The sequence below is a fragment of the Stegodyphus dumicola genome, chromosome 8 (genome assembly GCF_044657685.1).
Source record: "Stegodyphus dumicola isolate Sdum_Otavi_A_Nest chromosome 8, ASM4465768v1".
Taxonomy (NCBI): Eukaryota; Metazoa; Arthropoda; class Arachnida; order Araneae; family Eresidae; genus Stegodyphus; species Stegodyphus dumicola.
Window position 1 is genome coordinate 143,547,108 of NC_140775.1, and position 12,633 is coordinate 143,559,740.

Below are 12,633 nucleotides of genomic sequence, written 5' to 3' on the forward strand. Positions count from 1 at the left end.
CAGAGACTTGAAACTTAGTACAATTGAGCAGCATCTGCACAAACTTAATAGGAATTTTTTCATGAAAATTCTCAACTGCACCCATTTGTCTAATTTAAATATGCTAAAATATACAATTCTAGATGAGGATTGTGAAACTCGACCACTAGCGGCCCACCTTGCAAATGACTCTTAATTTTCCTACTTAATGATCAGTAGCGTGCAGTATAGAACAATATCTTGTATACAGTGCATATGTTTTCCCCTCTATATTTGTACTCCTTCTGTATTTGTATTGTAACTTTAAGACATTGTGCTTTTTCTTTAATTAGGATGTTACACTCGTCTCCACTTGCCGTCCATAATCGCTCTGCTTACTGACCGCGTGATGCCTTGGTCCCCTCTTTTTCCACTTCTGCTTCCTCTGGTATACCATAGGCAGATAGTACCATGTGATGTGCCCATGTGGCTAATTCAATTCAGCTGGAAAAACTGCACACTGTGTGGTAGTCCAGCAATAAATTAATCAGTCATTCCGTCAGGACGACTTTAGTCACATACAGCTTTGATTTTCTCAGGATCAGTGCATACATCTTTGGCGGAGATAATATGAATAAAATAACTAATTTCATGAAGAAATAATTAACATTTTGAAGGGTTAAATTTTAAATTGTCTTCTCTAAGCTTCCATAGTGCTGTTTGAATATTTTCAAATAGTCATCAATTGAGTCCTGCTGTAATAATATTCAGTACCGTTTCAAAATAATCTCCATTAGATATTTCAAATGTCACTGGAGCATTACATAGTCTGAAAGGTATTACTTTAAACTGCCAGAATCCTTGTCTGCTTGTAAATGCAGTCTTCTGCCAATCTTGAGGTTCTATATTCACTTTCCAAGCAACCCTTCTTCAAATCTGAAGTGATAAACGATTTCCTGCCAGCATGCCTTTAAGATATTTTCACGTCAGTGTAAAGGGTAACTGTCTTTCTTTATAATGTCATTTAGATATCTGTAATCAATACAAAATTTCAGGGACCCAAATTTCTTCCAATCTAAGAAGATAAGTGATACCTAAGTACTAGAGAAAAGGTAAAAAATGTCATTATGCGTCTGCTGCAGAAGTCTCCCAGCTTCCTCTTGTTTTGTGATTGGAAAGTGCTGAGGATGCTGCTTGATAGGTACATATTTTTCATCTTTTAAACTGAAGGTGTACAGCACTGTTTTTGTAGATGTCTTTCTCCATTACAGTTCCAGCATTATACTTTCCCATTACTCCATATCATCTTAGATGCTTCCATTACATCCACTCTTTTCGTCAATTCCAAGGGTTTTAGCATCAATCAGTATGGTGTCACATTCATGCAACCAGCGTCACTAGACTAGGTTGAGAATACATTTTTCAGTTCTTCTATTATATTATAAGGTATTTCTCCCGCCTTCTTGGCATGCCTTCGTGGTGTAGTGGTTCTGCACTCTGGGCAGGTATTCCAGAGGTCCGTGGTTCAATTCCCGGTGAAGGCAGTTGCTAATTTTTCATATCTCTGGCTTCCAAAAAAATCCTAGTGTCCCTACAGTGGCGCCCGAACTAAAAGGATGGTGGATGATGATTTCTCCCCACCCAGGATTTGACAATTGGGTCCCCTAAAAACCCCAGTCGCCCTTTAAAACTGGGAGTATGTAAGGTATTTCTCCCACCTTCTTGGCGTGCCTTCGTGGTATAGTGGTTCTGCATGCTGGGCCGATATTCCAGATGTCCGTGGTTCAATTCCTGGCGAAGGCAGTTGCTAATTTTTCATCTCTCTGGCTTTCAAAAAATCTTAATGTCTCTACAATATAACTTGGAGCTTGACCTTGTTTAGCATTTAATTTTGTACTTTCAACAGATCTTTTAAATCAGGTGGACTCTGTTTCTGATGACAGAACTTCAGATTATATTTGTCATAGGATAACATGAAGCTGTTCCCTATCCTCTAAAGAAAATACAAGGCCTGTCATTTATTTTGGCAATCCTGATTAGAGCATTTTCTTTCGCTAAGTCTACGAGAGCAGCTGCAATTAAAAGTCCTTTCGAATGGGCAGGTTCCTTTGATAAATCAGTAATCCCCATGCACAACTTCTTGTGAATTTTCATTGAACTGCTGATGATGCGCTCTGTTTTTGGAGAAATAATAATTTTAGCATGAACGATTATCCTACAGCAGTTCATTTCATTTTCATTAATTGCAGACATCGGTATTTCTACATTAGAAGTTTGCAATTAATTATTTTTGCCATCTAAACAAAATTCAAATTTCTGTGAAAAACAGAGGTGTGAAAATGCAGGAATTTGGATATGTTAGTCATTTAGACTGTACTCATGTACATAAGATACAAATTTGATGCACACAATCTTTTTTCTGTGTACTGATATTTTTCTTTCCATTCACAGTTTGTAGATTCGATAGCAGAATGTGCCCATTCAAATGCAGGCTATAATAGCTCGCAGAATACTCATGTTCGCTGTGGTATCTATTATATCATCCAGCATAAAAAAACTGTTGATTTCTCTTTTGAAATACAGTTTTTAATCTTCATCATGAAGAGAGATATTTAAAGAGCATAGTTTCTCTGCTGTTATTTGACATATTTTTCATCTTTTAAACTGAAGGTGTACATCACTGTTTTTGTAGATGTCTTTCTCCATTACAGTTCCAGCATTATACTTTCCCATTACTCCATATCATCTTAGATGCTTCCATTACATCCACTCTTTTCATCAATTCCATTATCGCTATCAGCATTGTGTCATCCATACTTTTATTACCCTTTACAGGATGAATGTCTCTTCTTCTGGCCTTCTGAGCAAACACGACTTTTCTGCCATCAACAAGAGATCTTCAAATCTTTGTCTGTCATTCAGAGTGCTTGTATTTCAGAATCACTGATTGTATCTGCAAAATATTGGAGACTTGGTGTGTCTTTAATTTTCTCCCACAATCTGTAAATGATAGCTGCATTAATGTTTTGATAGCAGTTGCCAAGTTAAGGTACCTCCCCTCAACATCAGGTTGCCAAGTTTAATGCTTTGGTGACAGAGTCCCACTAGTTTGCTTGAGAAATCACTAGACATTGTGTTTTATGCGCTTTCCATGATGACTTTCCATAACATGGTAAGAGCATAATTGTGAGACAAGATAACTGGATTGGAATACTATTCAAAGCAGGCTGAGCTAGTATATTGTTTGCATATGAAGCAGATTCTTGAAATGTTTTTCTAGCCATTGTATCTCTTTTTACAGTTTCTTGTTTACTGCAAAAATCTCTTTTGATTAACATTCTCTATCTCTATTCATAATTGTTCTTCTACAGTAGCTAGTTTCTTGTTCATAGCACTGATGACTTCTCTTCAATGGTGACAGTACACTTCTTCATTTCTGCTACTTCTTTCCTCATCTCAGCAACATTTGCCTCAATAGGGTTTTTCATTTCAGAAAGGGCTGGCAAGTTCCTGTTTATATTTGCTGCTTCCTTTCTCATCTCAGTGGCATTTGCTTTGATGAATGAAATAAATACTCATTTCTGCAGTATTCATTTCTATTGATATCTTCATTTGTGCTGCTTTCCTCCTCATCTCGGCAAAATTTGATTCAGTTGATGTTTTCATCTAGATGTAACTTGTAGCAATAATTTTGATATTGGCTTTTAATGTTCTTCCTTTCTCCTGGTTATAGGCATTCGAAGAAATCCTACTCCTGACACTAGTTGTTGCAAGCTTTGGGATCTTTGATGTTTCTTTAAATAATAAGTCCTGATATTCAGGAAGAAATGAATGATTTATTGTGAATATCACCAAAATAACTAGCACACACAGCGTAGTAATAGCTGGAAACAACACAAGAAGAATAGGGCTGTCTAATAATTCTTTCTTAGTACTCAAACTATATCGTGCAGTTCCTCAAATTACTTTCAAGGTTATTCTTAATTTGTAATTCTGGTAACCATTAAATCTCACAACTGATTTATATCTTAACTCCCTAGCTTTCCAATCCATATTAGTATACTTATACCATGTGCCTTGGAAACTTCTGAAAGAATCAATTGTGGGACATCAAAAATGTGTTTTCACAAACCTTCCCAAAATTGCCAAATGTCAACAATGCCCTTGAGGATTTCACAATTCCAAAATTTTTGCTCTTTGAATTAAAATATCTGCAATTCTATGTAACAAATAAACACTCATGCATTCAGAATTAAGTTCTTTTAAATTATAGGTCTTAACTAAGTACTATTAAAGAAAAGTTTAAAATATATTTTGTGTCACTTTTATTAAGTGGGATTTTTTTAATAGGGTAAACTTGTTATCTTTGAGTCATGTGGAAGGAAGGAGAGTTTTTAAAGCCATACATCAAACAGAAGCTTTATCAGAGCAAGTATTGCAGCAAATACAGGAGCTTACTGTGAACCCTAGTCCTTCTGTATCATCAACTGATTCGAGTCTTATAAATGGAAGTGAGTATTTGGTTATTCTTTTGAAATCTAATACTGTTGAAAACTTAGCATTAGCTATAAAATAATTCTGCTTAACAGTAAATGTTTTTAAATTTGGCAACTCAGAATACAAATAAGTGATGCCATGCATGCATAACTTCTAGGTTATGTGCCATTAATGTCTAATATTTTTTTGATATTTAGACCTACTACTTTCAGAAATGATCAGATGATGCGAAACATATGATCCGTAATAGAATATAATATTAAAAAAAAATAGAACAAAGCTTTTCACAATTATGTTGTTCAAACTCTTGTTCTTATAAGATGGTGAAAAACATAGATTGATAAATGGAACAGAGACTGAGGGGTCTCCAATGTCTCCTTTTTCATTTTTATCTGTTTAAAAACATTTAATAATAGCTATGTAAAAGTTAAATGAATTGCACTTCTCCATCTTCTGCCATCCTATATGCTTAGGTACGAAAGATAATGCTTCATTCCAAAATTCAAAAGTAAGTATTTAGTGAGGAGGCACAAATTAGAATACGTTTTACTATTTTTATAATGAAGTCTGTCTGTCTGTTTATATTTGTGATTAATTTTTCATTCATGATAACATTTACAATAAACTTCTAAAAATTTCTTTTTTCAGTATTTAAACTTTCTGTATTTGAATAAAGAGATTATTAGGATTTTTGGGTAAAATTAGGCAACCAGAAGTGGTACTTTAATTGAAGCTTTAACAGTTTTGCAGCCCTTAATGCTGCATATATAAACTATAACATTTTACTGCAATAGTTTTGCAGGATTTATCATTCAATATATGTACCATAACATGTTGCAAAATTGTTTACTGATACGTAAATATCCTGAGGATCTATGAACAGATCAGAATGAGTAATTCCGACTTTTTGATGCAATCAAAATAACATAGAAAATTAAAATCATGGCAACTATTTTGGCAAGTATTTATGTTAAACATATTATAAATACTTTCTTTAATTAAATACCATTTAAATTATATGTTATTCAGCTGCATCATATAATGTAATTTTTAATAAGAAAAGTTAAGTAGCAAACATTTGATTATGCTGCTATAACAAGTTTTCACAAATGACCAATTATACCTAATAAAATATAATTCAGCATTTTGTGATACAGACCTTTCTATTTATTGGAACAAGAAATTAGATTTTGTTTAAACAATCAGCTGGAAGTGATACTTAAAGCTTGTTGCTGTTTGAAATATGGAATTGGCAGGAGGTTATGTTCTGACCACATCAGTTTTTTTTTTTTTTTTTAAATTTTTATTTATTAATTGTGGCAAATATTTGGTACTGTCTTAAGTACAAACAGAAAGTCAGTTGCTAATTTATTTTATGCAAATTGACCATATAAATTATCTTTAGAAAAGATTATTTAAATGATAAACTGGTTTGTTTGGTTATAGCTTTTGCATGCATTTTTAATAATTCTGATAAAAGAAAAAGAAATTACCTGATAACTAATAATGTTAAATTATTGAGGAGAATTCCAATATCAAACCAAACAAAACTGATCCTAGACTGACATTGATTTTATAAAGTTTGGGGAGGGGGGTACTTAACTGCAAAAGTTTTTTGGGGGGAGGGGCATAAAGCCATTGTTAATTTAAGATTGATTTTCTTCTAATTTTATAAATTAACATACATCTTGCTATTGTGGTTGGAAGGGCAATATTAGTTTCTTATCGAGTTTGTTTATAATTTCTCATATTAACTGCCAATGTATTCTTAGTTTGTAAATTCTTGTTTTTTCCTCTTTAACATTTTTCAAATTTTTTTTTTAAAGTCCTCTATTCAAAATAATTCTCACTAATTATAGTTCTTCAAAATGAAACTTAATATAAAGTTATATTAAATACTTTCTTAGATATCTTAAATATCCAGATTTCAGCTTCCTCATTGCTGTATAGCAATAGTAATTTATTTTATTTATTTATTCAATTTATACTTGCATATTGCATAATATGACTAGTAAGTGTTTAGATTACTAATGAAATTATTTTAGTTATATATGAAAATGTTTGTTTTAATCACTTATGGCAAAGTATGTGAAGGCTATCTACATAATGCGAGAGTTACCTTCAGAAAGTATTTTTTAAAGGAATTTGGCTTCTGTTCATGTTACACAAAGAGAAAACTACAAAAATACGTATGCAGTAGCCCTTTCACTGCGATTTAAACCTGGGTCGAACTACCAGCCCTTGAGGCAATCCCAAGGTATTCTAACCCTTCAGGGGATCATCTTGGTGAGACAGGTGTCACGATCTTGGGTCCCCATTGATCTATCCTCTTTTCCATCTCCCCTTCTCTGAGCAGCAGCTTCTCTGAGCAGCCCCTTCAAGCAGCTTCAATGCATGATGCAAGAGCTGACTTTTTTTTTATCTTTCTAGCAGTTTTATTGCATCTTTCAGTTTATTAAAATACCAGATCCACAAAATAAATATTCAAATGACTGTTGTAAAGAAACTTGGTAAACAAAAGTCCTATGTAAAATGAAAAGTAATTTTAGTGCCCTAAAACCCATCTCTACCAAAAATTTAATTGGTTGTATTTAAAATTATTGCATTATTATTAATTTTTAAAGATATCTGGGCATTTTAGATGAAAAAGTAAAAAAACATGTGCTCATAAATGTAAAAACTATTGTGAAACAGAGAAAGGCAGTTTTCAATTTATGAAATTTTTTTCCTAGATACCTCTGCAACAGAACTTCCTGCTACATCACTGCGTTCCAAACCTGGGCACGGGGAAGGTGTCCCTCAACAGGAAGTGCGTTTCAAACTGGATGATGCTCAGCAGCGTAAGGAAAAATCTGATGCTGACCGAGAAAGTCAAACTGAAAAGAATGAGCGACGTAACAAAGATACTACTATGGGAAGTGGAAGAGAAAGGAGGAGTGGACGGCAAAATGTTGCAATGCAGGTGAGGGTAGACTGAGATCTTATCACCTCATACTTATTATTCTAAAAAGAATTGACTAATATTTTCAGATAAAAGTAATGCAGTGATGGATGAATCTCTCCTTCAGTGGGAGATAATTCAAGTCATTAATTCTGATTTTGTTCCAGAATCAAGCTTGTAAAGTGATTTATTGCCAGTTCTAAATATACAAATACTTTATAATTTTTGTTTTTACATTATTGAAGTCAGAATTTCAAGACTGAATCAGCTGACGATTAAATTCGGTGTGACTTTAATTAAGGAAAGGTAATTCTGAGAGATACCTATTATAAGGATATTTGAGTTCCTTTTGTGCATTATTACAAGAATTCATGTAATTGAGATTTCAGTTCTTAATATGTTTCAAATTCTAACGTAAGTGCTTTTTCTTGTGGATCTTAAGGTATCCTTTTCCTTATTTATTTTCATTGAGTAAATTATTGGTTCCCAAGCTTTTTTAATTCACAACATAATTGATGGACTGACATTTTTTTCAAGTGCCTTGCAGTAAGTGAAAAAAGACATAACTATAGCCCTTCATTAATAAAAATAAATTATCTGTATTTAACATTTTAATGAACATGCAAAAATGTTAACTTCATTCAACAAATTATGATTAAAGGGACAGATGAAGCCTGTTAATTTACAACTTTTCATCTTAAATCATGGAACTAGATTAGATGTTTTGGCAACCAAAAAGCAGATGGTCTCATGGAGAGATCGTTTATAAAATAAGGGAGTGGGAATTCTGAAAGAGATTTTGGAAAAAGATGGCGAGTCTGCTGTTACTTTATGAACCGAAAGCATCTCCGAAATTAAATCTGAAAAAAGCAGAGATTATTAAATGAGGTATAAAAGTTAAGAAAGTATCAACAAAGTTGCCTTGGATGTAAAAAGAATAAAATGACAAGTTGGCTTGCATAGCCTGGTTATGTTGAATAATTACTTAATCACAGGATTTAAATAAAAAATTTGAAGCGAATGATGGGCTAAGTGTAGCAAGTTGTCTGGGTACAAAAAATGTGAAAGATTGATGTGATGTTATCTTTACTTTATCTATCCTTTTACCAATAAGGTACAATCTTAAATAAATAAATATATATATTGCATAAAGAACTGTTTATTTATATATATATGCATATAATCATGTGTGTAGTAGTAATCCTGGTGAAATTATATTAAGTTCTAATAAAAAGATTTTTTGTGTCCAACTTTCTGATAAGTTGTTTTGCCCCCTCCCTTCTCTTTTTCAAACACTCCATCGGTGCAAAACTTGAAGTCATGAAATTATTTTGGTGCAGCCATGGTGAGAATATATTGCCTTGCATAAAATTATTCTGATCTGAAACTTTCTTCTCTGGAGAACTGATTAAATAAAAGCAATTGTAATATATTTACCTGTTTGTATCAAAATGTAAAGTTTTTGCAATATTAATTCAACATTGTATTTTAATCAGACTGTATTTATTGAATGTTTAATAACTGTAATAGTGAAAAGTATTGCATGTGCACTTTAGGGTACTGAAACAAACATGATTGATAAATTGTTAATTAAGAAATATGGTTATAAACAAGTATAATCAGTCTCATAATGATAAATGAAAGTTAATAAGGCAACAATCAGGTAAAAAGAACTGAAGTCTCTAAAAATAGCTTTTAACTAATGCAGATATTCTCTCTACTAGCAAATGTGAATTGGAACCAGAAGTTTAAAATACGAAGGAACGGAAAATAGTTGGCTAATGTTAGTGGTGCTAAGAAAATTAGTTAAGTCCTGCTTTTTATCATCACAGTTTGATTTAGTTATGAAATAAGAAATGAAATTCCATCTTCACATGACAGAGGCAGAATCTGAATCAAAAAGAAATCATTTCATCAGAGAGACATTATGATGTGCTTCTGCTTTATATGTGAAAGCAGATGTGTCAATAAACTTCATGTTCCAATTTTCCAATGAGCATACATTAGCCAGTGAGCACAAAACAAGACCATGTTTGGTATTTTGTTTGGTCTTACCGCAGAACGCTGTGATTTTCATGTGTTTTCGAGAAATAGTTTAAATAATGGGATTTTTTGTCTTAGTTATTTCTGCAAAAATGATTAAATATTTTATTCAAGTACATTTAAAAAATTGTACACAGATGGCTCTATTATTTCATCAAGGAAATGTAATATATTTGCGATGTGTACAATTTTTTGATTTCGCATGGTGGAAGGACTGATGTTCTTAAACATGCTCATATGCAAAAACTCAAAGACAATGTGAGTTATGGAAAATTAAAATGGAAAATGAAATTTTACTGTGGAAACAAAGAACCAAAAAGTTATTAATGCAGAATTCCTCTTTACTGGAGCACAACTGCCACTGAATGCATCAGATCATGCTGCAGCTTTACGCAGAAAATTTTTTCCCAATAGTGAAATCATTAAGAAATGCTCAGTTGCAAGGATAAAAATGGCTGCAGCTGTTAAAGAAATGGGTATGAAAAATGAATCTTCAGTTATTGATTGCATTGAATATGTGATTACATGATGCATAAATTTCCAAACAACGATGAAGTTATGTCATTTGCAAAATTGCAGATGTTTCTGCTCTAGCAAATGCATCTTTTTCTGATATAAGATTTTTTTAAAATAAATTTCTAGTTTTACTTCATTTAGTTTTGAAGGAGGATTATGTTGATGTTACAATTGATAAATTGAAGTTGTAACTTTGCAGTTTACTTATTTTAGAAAACTTGGAAAAAGTTATAAAACCAACAAGGTTTGACCCCCAGTGGAGTTTAATTGGAAAACTGAAAGGAACTGATGAAATTTAAATTTCAGTGAACTATCTAGGATAATGTTGACCATCTTGCAATTCTCAATAATAATGCAGATTTGCAAGAGGATTTTCAACATTGTTACTAAAACAATTACACATTAGAGAAACTTTTATTAGCAAAAGCAAGCCTATGTGGCAATTGCTATGAACAAAATTAGAAAGCTTCTTTCTTAATGAAAGTAAAATCTGCCACTATTCTTAGCATTTGCATGAAAACTGAATAAAGTATTATTTCTGTATTATAAGATACAAATGATATATTTTTTAACATGTACTTTTTTATACTCTTTGCATTTAAAAATTAGTAGCTGAACTTTCAGGCATTAGTTACTTAATGTATTTAAGACTTTATGAAAAATATATCTTGCTTTTTGTTTATTATGAGAGATCAGCAAATCTCCATTTCACTTCAGCATTTTGAGGCAGTTGTGTGAGTATGCTGCATTTAAGTTTAATATTAACTTTCTGACCGGCAAGACCATATATATATACAGCTTAGGATACTTAAAAAAATTTGTTTTATAAGAAAATATATGCGGAGTAGTCATAAAAAAAAAAAAAAAAAAAAAAAAAAAAAAAAAAAAAAAAACTCCAATATATGAACTCCTAAGTGGCCTATCCACCCAATCAATTGAAATGAAATTTAAGATATTATTTGAAGGTATGCACTTAAGATTGTGATGATTTAAAACAATAAGCTCTCATGGTTAGGGTTACAATGAAAACATTTTGAAACTTTCAAATGACAACACCCACTTTTTTCCTCCGCAAAATGATCATCACATTAAAAAAATATAAATGGTGTTAAAAAGACACATGTGTGATGAAAACTGCCCACATAAAACATTTGCAAAGAAGAGCATTGTAAAGGACAGATGATAATACGGAGAGGAGGTGCATTAACTTACTTTGCATAATTCACAGGGATAGTTAATAGAAACACCAATCACAGAACGCCATGCGCAAAGCATTGCTTATAGAGACCTTTAATAAGCAATGCGGGAAGATAGTTTCTTCAATAGGTGTTCAAATGTGTTAACAAGATGATACTTACAGGCAAATAACAAGGTTAGTTGATAAAGCTATTTGATCCGAATGGGGAAAATGCTGCTGAAGCTGTGTGAGTTAATTGGCAAAATTATAAGCTGAGGCTCATGTTCATAAAGACTGTACATGATTTGGTAAAAAAAAAAAAAAAAAAAAGGATGCACATGCGATTATGATCCGGACAACCATGTGTTTGTTCCTGTTGAAGCTGTTGTGACAGTGCATGATATGATTACTGCAGTCCTTTGCATACTGCAAGAAGTGTTGCACACACTTTGCATATACTGAAACCATAGTTCTTAAGCTTCTGCAGTTGTTTCCTTATTGATTCCTGCATGTCCAGAAAGCAACAGCATAAGCTTCTGTAGTTGTTTCTTTATTGATTCTTGTATGCCCAGAAAGCAACAGCATTTCAGCTTTGTGAAGGTTTTTCTCATTAGGTATGATGAAGGTAGCAGGTGGCTGCTATGGATATTATGGATGGATAAGATGTATTTCTTCTTAACTGGAAATGCAAACTCCAAGAACTGTGTTTATTGGGCTGAAGAAAATCCTTATGATTTGGCACCAGCAGCTTTACATGAATTTAGAGTGACTGTGTGCTGCAGCATCACATTTGTTCTTGGTCCGTACTTCTTTGTTTGAACACCTATGAAGGGGTCACTTCAACAGGTATGAAAATGTGCTCCATCACAAATGCTGTACAGTCAAATACCGAAAATCCGCCGACCTGAAATCCGCCAACTCCTAAAATTCCGTGTTGCCTCTCAAAATATAAACATTTAGTTTTTATAGGTTCCGGAAACTGCAACATGGAGTACGAAATATTGAAGAAAAAATACTGAATAATGACGTGAGAATTATCGAATAATAATGAATCATAATGGAAAGACCATATTATTGACATCATAATAAGAGTTTTTTTCTTCATCTCCAATCTGCATCAAGGTAAAAAAGCAGACAATTAACTCTTCTTTCAAGTTCGCGCTTCATGTTGTTGTACTTTCTGAGCTTTGTTATTTCACAAGATGGTTTAGTAATTTTTTTTTTTTTTTTTTTTTTATCCGGGTATTTTGTGGATACATTAAGAATATTTTAAATTTCAGCACTTTTTAATACAATGACAGATAAGAAACACACTCGTGATTTTACTGCTTGCAACGTTGAAAAACGTAAACATGTTGCATTGATGGTAATGAAAAAAGTGGAAATTCTGCTAAAGGTGGAGGCAGGTACTACTGCTCGGTTTATAGCAGAATCGTATGGAATTGTCACAGGGACTGTGTATGATATACAGAACAATAAAGAAAAGCTGTTGAAATTTTAC

General features: G+C 32.7%; 1 protein-coding gene across 3 annotated transcripts in view; it reads left to right on the top strand.

Moving 5' to 3' along the window:
* LOC118181907 (uncharacterized) overlaps window positions 1-12,633 on the top strand; it is a 117,296-nt gene that overhangs the window by 62,398 nt on the left and 42,265 nt on the right. For all 3 annotated transcript variants that reach the window (XM_035351139.2, XM_035351140.2, XM_035351141.2), the window contains exons 15-16: window positions 4,309-4,469; window positions 7,188-7,417. In XM_035351139.2, the coding sequence (XP_035207030.1) occupies window positions 4,309-4,469; window positions 7,188-7,417 (391 nt within the window). The remainder of the gene's footprint in view (window positions 1-4,308; window positions 4,470-7,187; window positions 7,418-12,633) is intronic.